Genomic DNA, 17703 nt, shown 5'->3' on the forward strand with positions numbered 1-17703 from the left:
GGACTCAAGTGATCCTCCTGCCTCAGCCCCCTGTGTAGCTGGGACAAGCACGCACCACACACCCAGCTAATTGTTCCAATTTCTGTAGAGATGGGGGTCTCAATTTGTTGCCTACACTGGTCTTAAACTCCTGGGCTCAAGTGATCCCCCCACCTCAGCCTCCCAAAGTGCTGGGATTACAGGCATGAGCTGCCACGCCCAGTCAAGTTTTAATATATGTTTACTTATCTATATTATGCCAATAAAAAATGTGATGGATTTTTCTTTTTTTCACTTTCAACCTGTTACTTACCAAGCAGCATTCTGTTTGTAAATAAAAATCTATCTATCTCAAAGTACTTGGGCCTTTTGTTAACCATATCAAGAATATAACACCCTGGGATTGGTTTCATTTTGTCATTATAAAGCAGGGATTAGCAAACGTTTTTCTGTAAAGATCCAGAGAGTACGATATTTCAGGCTTTGTGAGCCATACATGGTCTCTGTAGCATGTCCTTTTTCTTCCCCCTAGCTCTTCAAACTCAACCCTTTAAAAATGTAAAAGAATATTCTGAATTCTTAGGTAAAGGGCTCTACAAAAATATAAACTATTAATAAAGCATCGATAAACTATTAATAAAGCATCGCTGAGGCAGCTCTAATTTCTAGGGAAAAAATGTATGTATGGTATTAGACTGACAAGTAGAGAAAGGCAGAAAATAATCCAGACCATAGCAATATTAGCTTCATTATCTATATAAAAATAACTAAGCTAGGCCAGGCGCAGTGGCTCACGCCTGTAATCCCCACACTTTGGGAGGTCAAGGCGGCCAGATCGCAAGGTCAGGAGTTTGAGACCAGCCTGACCAACATGGTGAAACCCGGTCTCGACTAAAAATACAAAAATTAGCCAGCTGTGGTGATGCGCACCTATAATCCCAGCTACTCAGGAGGATGAGGCAGAAGAATGGCTTGAACCTGGAAGGCAGAGGTTGCAATGAGCCGAGATCATATCACTGCACTCCAGCCTGGGCAACAGAGCAAGACTCTGTCTCAAAAAAAAAAACTAAGCTATTAACAAAATAACAAGCAAAAATAACTTGAGAGATGCTGTAATGGTGAGAGTTTAGAGCATTCCTGAGGACCTGGAGAAAACCTGTTGCTGAGGACAATTTGAAGGTTTTATTGGCTGAAAAAGGTGTCTGCAATCTCACTCCTATATCTTTTTTTTTTTAATTTTATTATTATACTTTAAGTTCTAGGGTACATGTGCACAACGTGCAGGTTTGTTACATATGTATACATGAGCCACGTTGGTGTGCTGCATCCATTAACTTGTCATTTACATTAGGTATATCTCCTAATGCTATCCCTCCTCGCTCCCCCCATTCCACAACAGGCCCCCGTGTGTGGTGTTCCCCTTCCTGTGTCCAAGTGTTCTCACTGTTCAATTCCCACCTCTGACACACTCCTAGATCTTTCTTGAAGACTTGAAAAGAATTAGATTAGGGCCATGGGGACACAGAAGGTCACCCCAGCTCTGATCTTCGCCATCACAGTTGCTACAATCGGCTCTTTCTAATTTGGCTATAACACTGGGGTCATCAAAGCTCCTGAGATGATCATAAAGGAATTTATCAATAACACTTTGAGGCACCAGGCAAATACCCCTGCCTCTGAGACACTGCTCATGTCCCTCTGGTCTTTGTCTGTGGCCATATTCTCCGTTGTTGGTATGACTGGCTCCTTTTCCATTTGACTCTTTGTCAACCACTTTCACAGCTGCAATTCAATGCTTATCGTCAACCTGTTGACTGTCTCTGGTGGCTGCCTTATGGGATTGTGTAAAGTAGCTGAGTTGGTTGAAATGCTGATCCTGGGCTGCTTGGTTATTGGCCTCTTCTGCGGACTGTGCACAGGTTTTGTACCCATGTACATTGGAGAGATCTCACCTATTGCCCTGCAGGGTACCTTTGGCACTCTCAACCAGCTGGGCATCATTGTCGGAATTCTGGTGGCCCAAATCATTGGTCTGGAATTCATCCTTGGGTCTGAAGAGCTATGGCTGGTGCTATTGGGCTTTCCCATCCTTCCTGCTAGCCTACAAAGTACAGCCCTTCCATTTTGCCCTGAAAGTCCCAGGTTTTTCCTCATTAACAGAAAAGAAGAGGAGAATGCTAAGCAGATCCTCCAGCCATTGTGGAGCATCCAGGATGTATCCCAAGACATCCAGGAGATGCAAGATGAGAGTGCAAAGATGTCACAAGAAAAGCAAGTAACCGTGCTAGAGCTCTTTAGAGTATCCAGCTACCGAGACCCAATCATCATTTCAATTGTGCTCCAGCTCTCTCGGCAGCTCTCTGGAATCAATGCTGTGTTCTATTACTCAACAGGAATCTTCAAGGATGCAGGTGTTCAAGCGACCATCTAGGTGTGTTTCATACTACCTTCACTGTAGTTTCCCTATTTCTGCTGGAAAGGGCAGGAAGAAGGACTCTGCATATGATAGGTCTTGGAGGGATGGCTTTTTGTTCCATGCTCATGACTGTTTGTTATTAAACGATGAGTATAATGGGATGAGCTTTGTCTTTATCAGGGCTATCTTGGTCTTTGTGGCCTTTGAAATTGGACCAGGTCCCATTCCCTGGTTTATTGTGGCCAAACTCCTCAGCCAGGGCCCCCGCCCAGCTGCGATGGCAATGGTCAGCTGCTCCAACTGTACCTCCAACTTCCTAGTGGGACTGCTCTTCCCCTCTGCTCCTTACTGTTTAGGAGCCTATGTTTTTTATCTTCATCGGCTTCCTCATCACCTTCTTGACCTTTACCTTCTTCAAAGTCCCTGATACCCGTGGCAGGACTTTTGAGGATATCACATGGGCCTTTCAAGGGCAGGCACATGGTGCAAATAGATCTAGGAAGGACGGCATCATGGAGATGAACAGCACCCAGGCTGCTAAGGAGACCACCACCAATGTCTAAGTCACGCCTCCTTCCACGTCCCTCCCAGCATGGGAAAGGCACCTCTCCCTGAACGAAGGAGACACGTCATCAGGATGAACCCAGGACTGCTTCTGAATGCTGCTACTGATTCCTTTCTTATCCCATGCATTCCATGCACACCTCAAGGCTGTGGTTTGTTGGATTTTCAATGGTTTTTTAAATATTTTATTTTCTAGACATTCTCTTCTGCTTAAGAGAGACCACGTGAACCTACCTTCATTTCAGGAGGCAATGGCCGCTTGGCATATGACAACTCGGCCAGTTTTTCCTTCCTTGGTTTCTAATATTGCCGCACTAGGGGATATAGGAGAGGAAAAGTAAGGCGCAGTTCCCCAAACCTCAGACTTATCACGAAGAAGATACACACATGAGTGTGGAAGGCAGAGGGGGTTTATGTAAGGGCACCTTCCTCACTTCCGTATAGCTCTACATGGTAAATTAACTTCAGTTTTATTTATTTCACCCTCCCTCTGGTTTAATTACATAATTTTTTAAGTTCTGGGATACAGGTGCAGAATGTGCAGGTTACATAGGTATACATATGCCATGGTGGAAATGTTTATTTTTTTAAGTGTAATTTTGCTAAATAATAAACACAGAAGGAAACTGAGATTAGAGGGAGGTGTTTAAAGAGCGGTTACAGAGTAGAAGATTTCATGCTGGAGAGGTTAGCGTCCAATACGAAGAATTTAGGGAGAAACGTAGTTCATTATTGGAGGGTATACTATGTGGTGCCTGAGGTCTGCACGTTACCTCTTAACAATTTCTGTCCTGCAGATGGAAACTCTTAAGTTTAATTTCTCATAAAAGTCATATACCTATATAATAGTTATTGATTTCCTTTGGAACTTTTTTCTTTAAGATAATAGTTTACACGTAGTAGTACTTGAAATCTAGGATTATTAACTAATACGGGCCTTGTAGTTAATGGTGGTTGATGGGTCCTAATTTTGAATGCAGGTGAGGGAAGAGAAAGTTATTTCTAGAAAGCGTGTTCGCCCTCACTGGACCAAACAGCCTCTCCTTGTAGTAGACTCATTACTTTTGAAGTAATCCCACCATCTATCTGGTGGGAGAGCCATCCAAATGAGAAACCTAAAATAATCGGTTCTTGGTAGAGATTCATTATTTCTCCATTTTGTTCTTTAGGAGATTTTCTGTTTTATTTCAACTCATATCTTTAAAGGAATTCCCCAAAGAATGTTTATAGCTAACTTGGAATTTGTAACCTCAGCTCTGGGATTTTTTTCTGAACACTTATTATCTAAAGCTGTGTTGTTGCCTTTAGGGTCATGCCATGCTTGTCTATGTCTGTTACCTTATCACTGTGGTCCTATGCCAAGTGCCTTTAGGGGGCCTGAATCTTTCCAATAGACCATGTTTGAAATAGTATGAGTCAATGTACAGTGTAGCCCACACTTGAGAGGATGAATATATGTGCACCGTCCCTTTGCTCTGGATGGAAATAGGTTATTGTTGACTTATTTTTTCAGTGTTTGTTCCTACAGCCCCTTTTTCATATGTTGCTCAATTTCTCTTTCCCTTCTTGGTGCTAACACATCTCAGACCCTTTAGCCAAACCCTTGCCAAAAACAGTATTTTAGTTCTCAGTTCTCAACTGTTTCCGCTGGTCGTGGAGACTTCAAATAAAAATGCACATAGCTATGGAGTGGGGTTTAGCTGGAAAAGGTGACCTTCTTCCAACTTCACGTCAACTTCTGGCTCCTCAAACAGTAGGTTGGCAGTTAGACAGGGAAGTTGTTTTCCCATTTCTCACTGAGTAGATAGTGAATATTTCCATATGGATTTTCTATTATTAATGTTACCCTGATTATTTGTATTAAAATAAAAATTCTGAATGTACACACACAAAAAAAAACTCTAAATGTTCCATATATCTAATTTATGCTTACCTTTGGCTGCCGCATGAACCACAGCAGCCTGAGAGATAACCTGGTAAGTTTCAAAACCCCAATAAGACAAAGCTGAGAGTAAAAGGCCTCTTCTGAAAGTTCCTGGGTTTCCCATTACCTATGGAAACAATTATGTTAAGAGTTACAAACTTTGAAAATCTGAAGGTACTGCTACCCCAAGTAAAAATTACATTAATCTTCTCCCATCCCCAAAGCAATCGATCATGATATTGGAAGCTTAAAAATTACTTCATCAAAATCTGTAGTAAAACGATCTCAAAGCGTATCTTATTAAGAAAAAGATATCACACTCCTGCTGGAAAGGAAGAGCTACAACTTATTTGCAAATGCATGAATATTGCAAATTGCATGAAGTAAAATATGAGACACCAACACATCATAAAAATGAATCTTACAGACAAGATTAAGAACACAGACAAGAATAATATAGTAATCTTACAGACAAGTAATATGGTAATTACTACATATAAAAAATGTACACGGCTTTTAAATTTTTTTGCAGAGACAGGGTCTCACTGTGTCGCCCAGGCTGGTTTGAAACCTCTGGACTCAAGCAATCCTTCCGCCTCGGCTTCCCAAAGTGCTGGGATTGCAGGCTAATCCAAGGGACCAGGTCTAAAATGGGACTTAAAACTCACTGTTCTAATTTGAAAACTTTAGGCTAACTAGTTTCATACTTAGAACTCCTCCCATCTCTCCGCCTATATTATCTATCACCTCCCCATTTGGTTATAAACTTCCAAGGAAAGGGAATATGCCTAACTTTTAACCACCCCTCCCCACCATCAGTCCCATAACAATTCTGAAAGATTTTAACTGAGCAGTTAAAAATTTGAGTTTAAAATAATGAAACACCTAGTTCATGTGAAATATGTCATATACACTAATGCCATTCCCAATTCCCTGACAAGAATAAACAGAGGCCCACGAGCAGTCTAATACCAGAACTGATACAACATGCCGACATCCTTCACTGACGTCATGCAGATAAAACAGGCAACTCAGAAATAATCATTTTTAAACAAAAACCTAAACAGGATGAAATCTCTGCTTCTGAGTTGTTGAATTTTTTAAATCACACCCCACACTTATCAAAGTCTGAAAGTTGTAGCCTCAAGCGCTGTTGCTGTATCTGTCGTCGCCTACAGTGAGAATCATTTCACAGCGCTCAAGGTTCTTTCCCGTCCTGTTCTATGTTTCGCACAGGATGGGCAGGTAGGAGGCAGCATCCGGGGCGCGTGGGGGCAAACCCCACTCCTTCTCTGACAGCCCCAGCTTAGGATAGTGAAGGTTTGCAAAATGGAAGGGACCTGGCCAAGCGCTCCAGGCACAGTGGCCCCGAGTTCCTTCCTCGGTTCACCACATTCCCGTAGAACCTTACGCAGCGCGGGGCCGCCAACCCTGAAGAAGTTAAGGGAGAGCAGGAACCCACTGGGTAGGAGGTGGGAAGCTGGAGCCAGGACCGCGGGGGTACCTCGAAGCCACGGAATCGACAGCGGCCGCAATGCCCACGGCTGCCCGAAGTCCCCGCAGGGAGCCGAGGCCCCGGGGCGGCTCCACGTCGCAATGGCAGAAAGCGCCACAGTCGAGCGGCCAGGGCCATGACCTGCAACTCGCCGGCAGACCCTGCACTACTTCAGGCAGCTACCGAGGCGGGCGGGGCTAAAGAAGCCATAGCCCTTCCGGAGAGAACCGCGTCCACCCGCCTCCTATCCAGCACCTCTTCCGCCCCCATGGTTTCCGGACCACGGGCTTAGGGGGAGGGAAATACCCCGAGTGGGTGGGACTTAGGGGATCTTCCGCGCCTGCGTCCAGCAGACTGAGGCCGTGAGAGCGCTCTCTTTAGGCTCACTGACTTGTTTCTGCTCCATCTCTCCGAAGGTTTGGGCACAAAGATAAGTCGCCAGAACAGAACTGAAAGCTCAGAAATAGACCCAAGAATACAAGTATGCAAGAAAAAAAACTTGTCATTTTAATTATCTGCTGCCTTCAAAATTACATTGAATCTTGGCACTAGTAAATCTTTTTTTGGAAATAAATAATTGGAAGAATTAAGTTGCCTAACATGAAGAAGGGAAAGGAAGAGACTGAGCGACTTAAGGGGGTAGATTCAAGAAAGAGTCCAGAGAAGAGGAACAAAAAATGCAAAGCGTTTTGGGAAGAACTAGCGGAAGGAGGCCTCTGGACAGGATATTGATGCCTTTTAATGCTAGGGCATGTGTAGTTAAAAAATAAAATAAATAAAATTTTTTTAAAAACCTGGTCTCCCCTAAAATTCTTCAATAAGATGTTTTACTTACTCGAGCAAAGTATTTTATTTTACTAGAGTAAAATAAAATTTCTTGCTCAAGTGGAATTCTTTTGTGGGAAAATGAAGAGGTTTTGGATCCTACTTGAGGCCTGATGGTGGGTGGAAACACAGACTGCAAATGGAGTATCTACTATAGGTTTCACAAAAAATGTTACGGGTAATAAGGGAGGCGAGTCATGGTTTTAAAAAATTAGGCTGCATTTCTATGGTACTTTTAGTACTGTATAGGGAATTAATACATAATTGTATTGATCTACCAAACTACCTTGTGAAGTAACTGGTATCCCAGGTTTACAAATGAAAAAACTGTAGCTCAAAGAGATGCATTAACCTAACCAAGAATATGTTATAAGACAGGAATCCATGTCTTTCTACTCTTGAGTCGGGTGCTCCTTCTACTATATGATTGCTACCTCCACTGGTTCCTATTAAATCAGCTGTATTTCTTTAGGATTATGTCTTTAAAGTCTATCTTTAAAAATATATAGATCTCCTTCCCAATTTCTGAAACCTACCCTTTTTTTCCCAAAGACAGAATCACTTTTATTTGACGCATTTCTACTGGTAGCTACCCCCTCAATATTGCTAAATGTTTATGCCACTGGATACCACGATAACACTGAAATTAAGTTTCTGATATCTCTGCTAGAGTGAATTTGTAATTAAGTTTTCAGCTTTGAAAAAAAAAATTAGATCCTAAGAAAAGTTGCAGGAACTCCCATATATTCTTCAGCTAGAGTCAGCCATTGTTAACTTTCTCTCACATTTGCTTTACCTTTCTTTACATATATTACCTATAATACACATATTATATTCCTAGTATTTTCTGTTGTTAGGCTATTTGAGAGTAGATTACAGATATCATGACTCTTCAGTCTTAGAAACAAGACATTCCCTTATTTAGTCTCAGTATAACTATCAAATTCAGGAAACTGAAACTGACAGAATACTATTATTTAATATACAAAATTTGTGTACTTCCCAATGCTGTCCTTTATGCTAATGATTTTTTTTTTTCTAAATTCAAGATCAAATCTTGATAACATCTTGCATTTGTTATGTTTCTACTTTCTTTAAATCTTTAAATCGTCAGCCTTGGTCTTTCATGACATTAGTATTTTTTAAATGTATAGTCCCATTGGTTTAAAGCAGGGTTTCTCAACCTTGGCACAATTGAACTTTTGGGCCCCTGTCAAGCCATCAGATGATTGCAGCCTTGGCCAAAATCTGACTGCAACATCAAGAGAGACGATGAGCCAGAACCACCCAGCCAAGCCACTTCTAAATTCCTAAACCACAGAAGCTATGACAGATAATAAATGATTGTTCCTGTTTTAAGCCACTAAATTTGGTGTTATCTGTTACAGAGCAACTGATAACTAATACAACAACCGAGTAAAGCATAGAGAGTTTGAGCGTGGAGTTTCAGAGGAAAGGTGTGGAAGTTTGATAACCTTAACAATATAGGCTGGGCATAGTGGCTCACACCTGTAATCCCAACACTTCAGGAGGCCAAAGCCGGGGAATAGCTTGAGCCCAGGATGTTCAAGACCAGCCTGGGCAACATAGTGAGACTCTGTCTCTACAAAAAAATGTTTCTGTTTGTTTGTTTGTTTCTTGTTTTTTAATTTGCTGCATGTGGTGGTGCATGCTGTAGTCCCAGCTACCCAGGAGGATGAGCTGGGAGGATCATTTGAGCCCAGGCGTCCGAGGTTGCAGGGAGCGGTGATCACGCCACTGTACTCCAGTCCAGGCAAAGAGTGAGACACCGTCTTAAAAAAAAAAAAGAAAGAAAAAAAGAAAAGTGGCCAGGCCCGGTGGCTCATGCCTGTAATCCCAACACTTTGGGAGGCCGAGGCGGGCAGATCACGAGGTGAGGAGATCCAGACCATCCTGGCCAACATAGTGAAACCCCGTCTCTACTCAAAATACAAAAAAAGGTCAGGCGCAGTGGCTCATCCTGTAATTTCAGCACTTTGGGAGGCCAAGACAGGTGGATCACGAAGTCAGGAAATCGAGACCATCCTGGCTAACACTGTGAAAACCTGTCTCTACTGAAAATACAAAAAAGTAGCTGGGTGTGGTAGCACGCACCTGTAATCCCAGCTACTTGGGAGGCTGAGGCAGGAGAATCACTTGAACCCAGCAGGCGGAGGTTGCAGTGAGCCGAGATCACGCCACTGCACTCCAGCCTGGCGACAGAGCTAGACTCCATCTCAAAAAACAAACAAACAAAAAAAACAAAGAGAGAGAGAAAATACAGATGGAATTCAAAGCTCTGAGACTAACTCTGGGCGTGGTGCCTCATGCCTATAATTCCAGCACTTTGAGAGACTGAGGCCAGTGGATTTCTTGAGCTCAGGAATTTGACACCAGCCTGGGCAACATGGTGAAACCCCATATCTACAAAAAGTACAAAAATTAGCCAGACGCCGTGGCTCGTGCCTGTAGGTCCCAGCTACTTCAGGAGGCTGAGGTGGGAGGATCACTTTAGCCTGAGAGGTTGAAGCTGTGGTGAATCATGTTCGCACCACTGCGTCCCCAGCCTGGGTGACAGCAAGAACCTGTCTCAAAAAAAAAAAAAAGCTATAAGACAGGATGAGGTAATTAAAAATGTGACTGAAAGAGTGAAGATAGAAATATGACGATCAAAATACATAGGAGAAAGAATATTTTGTGAATATCTCATTCATTTTAACATGCATTTAACTCTCCACCAGGTGTTGTTTTATTTCTAGAACCTTGTTAGGCTTGGTATCTAATTCAACACATGTTAAATTAATGGGTGAATGAATAAGAACAAAAGTAGAATGGGATTTAGACTCAAGGAGAATGAATAAATGCATTGAATAGCTATGGTACTATGTATTTAAATGATAGATTGCTGTTTGGATACTAAAAGTACAAAACTATCCCCTTGCCTCCACTCTTTCCCTATTTTAGTGGAAAGAAAAGTTTTGAAGGTTGGGTATGGATACTATATATTCTGGGAAATTTGAAATTTGCAATCCAATTAGTGATGCCTGAGAACGTTCATTTACATATGAAGGCAGAATCAAAAATAGAGCCAAAAACCTTTAGTAAAAACAAAAACACTTCTAGTACCTCCCCAGTACACTTCAGCAACAAAGGCCTTGTTTCCGCACTTGCAGTTTGTTCTTGTCTTTTTGCCCCTGCTATCATTCCTGTGCCCCAGATATTTGCATAACTGGCTGCTTCTTATTTTTCAAATCTCAGGTCAAATACCATCTTAGAGAGCTCTTTTCTGATCCCCAGTCTAAATAAGCTCACACTATCCTCAAGTCCCTCTAACACATCACCTTGCCTTAACTTTCATCATGGCACTCTGGCTGTCTGAAATCTCATTTTGTCTTTAACAACTAACTTATTATTCAACCCTCCTGTAGGATAGAAGTTCCTATCTGTCTTGCTCACAAGTATAGAACAATGCACATAGTAGGCAATCAGGATGTGTTTGCTGAATAAATAAATGAATCCTCACTGGCACTGATATGATTTTAAAAATGTGCAGGCCAGGTACGGTGGCTCACACCTGTAATCCCAGTACTCTGGGAGACCAAGACTGGCAGATCACTTGAACTCAGGAGTTCGACACCAGCCTGGGCAACATAGTGAGACCCCATTTCTTAAAAATAAATAAAATTTAAATGTTTAGTTTGCATTTTTTGGATTAAGAGTAAAGTTTTTACTTAGGAATGTCTATGTTTCTTCATTTGATACCCTTTCCATTTCTTCTGTAATTAAAAAAAATAAAACCCTTCACCCATTTTTCTATTTTTTTTTTCTTATCAATTTAAATGAACTTAAGAGGCCAGGCGCGGTGGCCCACGCCTGTAATGACAGCACTTTGGGAGGCTGAGATGGATGGATCACCTGAGGTTGGGAGTTCAAGACCTCTGACCAACATGGAGAACCCCATCTCTACTAAAAATACATAATTAGCTGGGCATGGTGGCAGGTGCCTGTAATCCCAGCTACCCGGGAGACTGAGGCAGGAGAATTGCTTGAACCCGGGAGACGGAGGTTGCGGTGAGCTGAGATTGCGCCATTGCATTCCAGTTTGGGCAACAAGAGTGAAACTCCATCTCAAAAAAATAAAAATAAAAAATCAATGAACTTAAGATAGTAACTCTGTCAGGTTTGGGACCAATATTTTTCCTAATGTGTTTTATTGATTTTGTCCCTGTTTCCTTGGGAAGAAGTTCTACATTATCGAGCAGTCATGTATCAATATTTTCCATAGCGTTTTGTTTAGTTGCAGGCAGCATGGAGTAGCAAGCAGTCCAGCCTGCACTTTGAAGTTAGTTTACTTACAATCTGTGACTTCAGAAAAGTAGGCCAATTATTTAGCTTTCAAATCTCATGTTACTCAAATGCAGTTTTCATTTGTAAAATGGGGATACTGGTACCAAATACATCACAAAATCATAAGGATTAAAGGTAATGAAGGATATAAAATGTCCTTGGTAGTGTGTACATTAAGAATGCCCTAAATAAGCATATAAGCATGGTTAAGAGCTAAGATGTATTTCGCTATTTTCATGTTGATAATTTGTCTTAGTAACTTTTTTTTTTTTTTCTTTTTTGAGACAGGGTCTCTCTGTCACCTACGCTGGAGTGCAGAGGCACGAACATGGCGCACTGCGGCCTGAGCCCGTGATCCTCCTGCCTCAGCCTCACGTGTAGCTAGGACCACAGTCGCGTGCCTCCACGCCCAGCTATTTTTTTTTACTTTTTGCATCGGTGGAGGGGGTCTCATTTTTTTGCCCCAGGCTGGGCTGGTCTCCAACTCCTGGGCACAAGCCATCCTCCCACCTCTGCCTCCCAAAATGTTCGGATTACAGGTGTGAGCCACGGCGCCCAGTCTTCTCAGTCCAGATATGGTATAAATTTTCTCAAATATTTAAATTATTTAATCCTTAAGGAATTTGTTTTGGTGCACCAAACCACTTACCTTAAAGTCAGCTTTGCCTTTTCAGTAAGCGACTGACCCTCAGAGTAGCCTTGAAGCGCCAGCCTACTGGCAGGGAGCGGACCTGCAGCCCAGAGTCAGCTCCCTGTGGATGGGCGGATCCTCGCGCAGGCTGTGCGGGGCTGGGCGCACACTGGACCCGCCCCCTCCCAGCCCCGCCCCGCCCCCTTGCTCTGCCAGTCCGGCCCTAGGTTCTCTTGAATTCCTGCGGTCCCGGCAGCGCTCCGGACGCTGCTGGCGTGTTCTCCACCGTCGCTCGACTTCCACCTCTAAGACTCGCACGTGAGTGCGGGCCTCTCCCAGTTCCTGGGCCGGTGAGGCAGCAGCCCAGCAACGGTACCGCCCGGGGGAAAAGGAAAATCCTGGCCTGGAGAATCTAAGCCCGCAGGCTCCGTGCGGCAGGTCCCGCCGGGCCTTGGTGCTGGAAGTGCTCCGTAGCCGGGGATCTGCAGGTCGCGCGGGGGGCTCCCGAGCTAGGTCGCGCGGCCTGGCGGGGCCCAAGCACCGCCGGCGCCTTCTGGAGGAGCCCGGGCTCGGGGCTCAGCTCTGGGCCGCAAGGCCCCGCCTGGGCCTGGCGCTCGCGCACCTGGGGCTAGGGATAGGCTGGGATCCGCCCTCCTTCCCTGGGCGGAGAGGGTCGGGCTTGTGGCCCAGAGAAGGGTGACAGGCCCGAAATCACTGCAGCACCACGCGGGGAGAGGGATAGGGTACCCACACCACGTCAGTGGTGAAGGCAGTGCCCAATTGAGCAGGGGGCGCGCGCTTCAGAGCACCCGAGAAGCTGGCAGAGATGAGGTGGGAAGAGGTGACTCCTGATTTCAGAGTAAACAAGGAGGTTGTGAGTAGTAGTCCAGCAGCTCCCGTTTCTCCTCCAGCTTCAAGCTTCTTCTGTCTAGTGTTTTGGGTTCCCTACACCAGGATTGTGGAGGAAGCGCAGGGCCAGAACCCGTTGGGACCGAGCAGACCAGCCATTTATGTTGCGCTTAATGATCGTCTGCACTTTTTGCATATCCTTAGCGTTGTCTTTTTGAGGCCGCCTCCATAATGGATAATCAAATAGAGGGAAGGGCGGGATTGAATATTGTAACTATTGATTGCAATGCCCCACAACAACTGTGCTAGACAGTTTTTATATGTTAGCTTATTTAACGCTCCCAAGCACTTATTGAAGTGATGTTACTCTGTTTCGTTCTCCAGGAAACTCAGGTTGAATAACTCATCGGATTACACAACTGGTAAGTGGTGGCATTGGGGTTTGGAATTCAAGTTCGTATGGTTTTATGGCACAGGCTTTATTGCTTAATGTAAAAGAACGTTATTCTTTGGGATAAGCCAGATACCTAGGTTTCAAATCTAGGCTATGAAGGCTGTTAGCTGTATGACCCTGGGCAGGATACTTCACCTTTTAGGGCCTGTTTCTGCATTTGTGAAATAGAGATAAAATGTCACAAGGTTGCTATGAGAATTAAATTAGATCCTACTTGTAAAACATTTAGCAAAGTGCTTGGCACATAGTTAGTGGTAAGCTATATATAGTCACATATATCCTGATGTCATTAATTAAGGTTAGCAAACTAGCTCTCTGTGTGTGCTGCCAGCCAGAGCCAAACACAACTTATACAAGCCTAGGACATAGGTAGAGGGAAACAGCAAAGGATGGGAAACGGAAAGGGAATGAAAACAGGTGACACATATAATGGCAATTATAATGACACCAATAGATGTCTCAGTCATTAATCTGTGGTACCCAGGGCCACTTTTTGCCTTTGTGAGAATTTTTAGGAGATCCGTTCCTTTTGGCTGATGAATTGGAAAAATACATCCCACTCTGGGCTGAAGAATTTCAAACTCTGGGACTGGATCACTTTGAGACTCTAGATGTGAGGGGGAGCTGAATTTTAGGACCCCACAGACCAAAAGGTGCCTGGCACAAACCCCACAGTGAAGTCTGCAGTTCTCTTTCAGGATTTCTTCTCTCAGGTCTAGTCCCTGAAGAATGGGAAGGGAGAGGAGGCTCCAGTATGGGAGAAGCAAATGAAGTGTTTCCCATTAAGGGTTGCATAATGACTAGACACCCCTTCTAATTTTATCTGTAACTGTGAACAGTTTATAGACAATGGTCTTCATTTTCACATAAGTTTATGGCAACCTATTATACTTTTAAAATGTTTTATTTTCTATGCTCTTTATGATGATATCACTGCTGCCCTGAGTATTTCCCTTGCATCATCTGTTTCGGTACCTAGTTCGTATTGTACTCCAACACCTATCAATTATTTTATTTACTTATTTATTTATTTTATAATAAAGATAAGGTCTTATTATGTTGCCCAGGCTGGTCCTGAATTCCTGGGCTCAAGTGATCCTCCTGCCTTGGCCTCCCAAAGTGCTGGGGTTACAGGTGTGAGCCACCACACCCAGCCTTATCAATTCTTGGAATAGCTTTATCCATAGTTTTCTTTGCCCTCTTTGTTTTTTGGTACTATCACTGGACTTTTTTTCTTACTAGTGTTAGAGTTTTTTTTTTTTTTTCTCCTTTTCAAATGTTCTTTAGTCAGTGATTTATTATGCTAGAAAGTATACCTGTTAGCAAAACTAAGAAAGTAAATGTTAGACGTGAAAAATGATTATATGTCATTTGACCTTCAAAGATTCATAATGCCACCACTGCTCACCAAAGCATGATCTTTCAGGTGGATCTTTTAGCAAGACTCAATGTCACTTCTATGGGTTGTACTCAATGACCTGCAGGAGTCCTAACTAGAGCATTCCTTTACTGTTCCCACCATTACCTTCACCCGACAATCTAGCTTCCTTCCCACCAATATTTTCCCTTCTTGTTCTTACTTGTGAGTGGGAATCATATTGGGGGTTTTTTTGGAGAGACTGTTTATTCTTTTAATATAACAGCAGTATGCAATCCTAACTTTTTAAAAGACATTAAAATTCATCAGTATTATGGTCACATTTACCAATATGAAGTAGGTGGATAGCATATTAGTAAGTGTCTTCATGAAAAAAAATAGAAGGAAATACTACATACTGATTTTAGTAAATAATTTTGAAATGTCCTCTTGCAAATGGTTATATTATATCTAGTTCCTGTAAAAATTACCGGAACAACTGTGTGGTTTCTGGACACGTTGTTATCAGGCTATTTCACCTTCCCTGGCTTTTAGTTTACCATGCCTCTAGACTAAGGTGATAGTAAGTACTTGATAAAAGAGGTACCTGCAACTGTAAAGAGGAACTTACTTGTCTGTCCACATTTTCATGTTTATGTGTCAGAATTTTTTAAAAAGAAGTGAAAACTAAGACAAATACTTCCTGATGATATTATCAAAACAATTTTATAAAATATGTAAAATTGCACCCCACCTTCAGTACTTCTTGCTCTCCTTCTTTATTGTTCCCTGTAACACTTACTGCCACCTAACATACTATACATGTTACTTACTTGTCTTTATTGTTTTCTGCCTCCCTGCAGTGTAACTCACCTCTCCCTCATGGGGATGGTTGCCTGCTTTGTTTATTGTTGGCTCTCCAGCACCTTAGAACAGTGCCTGACACACAGTAGGCAATCTATAATATTTGTTCAATAAGTGTTGAATGAATTAATAGTACTATTAAACTGCTCATGATTGGGAAATATAAAGGGATTTGCCCTAAAATTAAAAACAGCTACAATGTATGTGTTAAGTAACCAGGACATGAATATTCTTGAAATCAGGAAATGTATAAACATCTCAACCGTCTTTGCCCAATATACAAACTTTTAAACCTTGGGAACCACGTGGTTGTAGTTGTTGCTACTTTAAACTGAAGGCATTTTTATATGATTTGTTCACCGTGAACTAGAAAGGAGCACATAGTGATAAATTGTGAAGTGCTCAACTTGCCCAATTAAATATACATGTTCCCCTACAAAGAGAAGGAAAGGAGTCAAATTTTGGAAAGCATGCATTTAGAGTTGGGGCATAGTGGACACCAGGGCAGGTGAGAGGTTCTGATGGCTGGTTCAACATCTGGGAAATTCCAGAAGGGGGAAAATTCTTAATGTGCTCTGAGGGGAATGAGAACCCCAGGAGACTTCAGTCTCCGCAGGTTGGTGTGCCTTAATATCAGATCCAGCCTGCCTGCTGCACAGCTGGCCAGCAGCTTTACTTAGCCCTTATAATGAAAAACTTTTCAACTGAACACTTGGGATTTTCAGGTAGGGGATGCAGCTCTGATTTTCATTGAGGGTAAAAGATGATTCACTTTGTAGACATGTATTTCATAGCCAGCTTTGCCAAGATGCATGTTGCATAAAGTGAGGCAATAGTGAGATGTTGCCACTGCTTCTTTTTTTCTTAAGCCAGTCAAATTTAGCAGTAGGGGATTGTATACCAATTTTAGTGACACTGATGTTAGTAACTTCTTATTTGTAACTTTTTAATTTTAATTTTAATTTTTCTGCTTATGTAGCTAATAAGTTCTGATAACCCTTCTTTTAAAAAAAAATTTTTATTTATTTATATATGAGATGGGGCCTAATTCTGCCACCCAGGTTGGAGTGCAGCAGCATGATCTCGGCTCACTGCAACCTCCACCTCCCAGGCTCAAGCAATACCACCTCAGTCCCCAGAATGACTGGTACCACAGGCACACCCCACCATGCCCGGCTAATTTTTGTATTTTTGTAGAGACGGGGTTTAGCCATGTTGTCCAGGTTGCTGTTGAACTCCTGAGCTCAAGCCATCTGCCTGCCTCAGTCTCCCAAAGTGCTGGGATTATAAGGATCAGCCACCATGCCTGGCCCAACCCTGCTTCTATTAATAACTTCTATTCATACCTCACTAAATGAACCTATGATGAGCTGTTCATTTGATGGGCTTGAAAATACAATCAGTGATACTTCTAAAATGTATATACAGTAACCAAGGGACTAGAAAAGTGGTATAACCTGAAACACATGTTAAGTAAACTTTGTAGCCAGCTATGAATCATGGAATAGAACAATATCAGGATTTTCTAGAGAAATTAATGAAGGGTCCTTAGTTGATTGCTTACTTTGTAATGATAAAGACAAGGTAAAACTGCACCTACTTTTTATTTTTGAAGTTAGAGTGATAACATATCAACCTTTTCATGTTAACTCCTGCTTTCCTCAGTTCTACGTGTCCAAGCATCAGCAATGGTATCACTATTTAGATTTTGCTCAAGATAGTTTAAGAATCTGGAAACTTTTTAAAGTGTGGCTAAAAGCTGATTTATTTTACTGTCATGATAGATGCTAAGAGCTTAATGTGAGATTTCATGGATGCTAATAAAATTTACTTCCTTATCGTGCTGCATCTACTTAATAGACTGGGCCCTGTGTTTTGTTTGTTTATTTAAGTCATCTGAGCACTTAATAACAATTTTGAGCCAAGATATCTAACCAGTGGAGAAGTTTCTAGATACATTTTTTTTCAGATATAGCTTTTTGTTTGTTTGTTTTGAAA

General features: G+C 42.4%; 2 protein-coding genes and 1 pseudogene across 5 annotated transcripts in view; 2 read left to right on the plus strand and 1 right to left on the minus strand.

Moving 5' to 3' along the window:
* RMDN1 (regulator of microtubule dynamics 1) overlaps positions 1-6653 on the minus strand; it is a 35725-nt gene extending 29072 nt beyond the window's left edge. For all 3 annotated transcript variants that reach the window (XM_011968060.1, XM_011968058.1, XM_011968057.1), the window contains exons 1-2: positions 6388-6653; positions 4893-5010 (exon numbers count right to left, since the gene is read on the minus strand). In XM_011968060.1, coding sequence (XP_011823450.1) covers positions 4893-5010; positions 6388-6516 — 247 coding nt within the window. In that variant the 5' untranslated portion in view covers positions 6517-6653. The remainder of the gene's footprint in view (positions 1-4892; positions 5011-6387) is intronic.
* Positions 1493-2958, plus strand: LOC105530489 (annotated as a pseudogene).
* Positions 6654-12384: 5731 nt separating the features above from the next.
* CPNE3 (copine III) overlaps positions 12385-17703 on the plus strand; it is a 49559-nt gene continuing 44240 nt past the window's right edge. Inside the window, exons 1-2 of one of the 2 annotated variants that reach the window (XM_011968061.1) lie at positions 12385-12499; positions 13415-13452. The gene's annotated coding sequence lies outside the window, so the exon portion shown is untranslated. The remainder of the gene's footprint in view (positions 12500-13414; positions 13453-17703) is intronic. The other variant, XM_011968062.1, reaches the window with a different exon arrangement.

Source organism: Mandrillus leucophaeus, unplaced genomic scaffold (assembly GCF_000951045.1).
Source record: "Mandrillus leucophaeus isolate KB7577 unplaced genomic scaffold, Mleu.le_1.0 Scaffold826, whole genome shotgun sequence".
Classification (NCBI taxonomy): Eukaryota; Metazoa; Chordata; class Mammalia; order Primates; family Cercopithecidae; genus Mandrillus; species Mandrillus leucophaeus.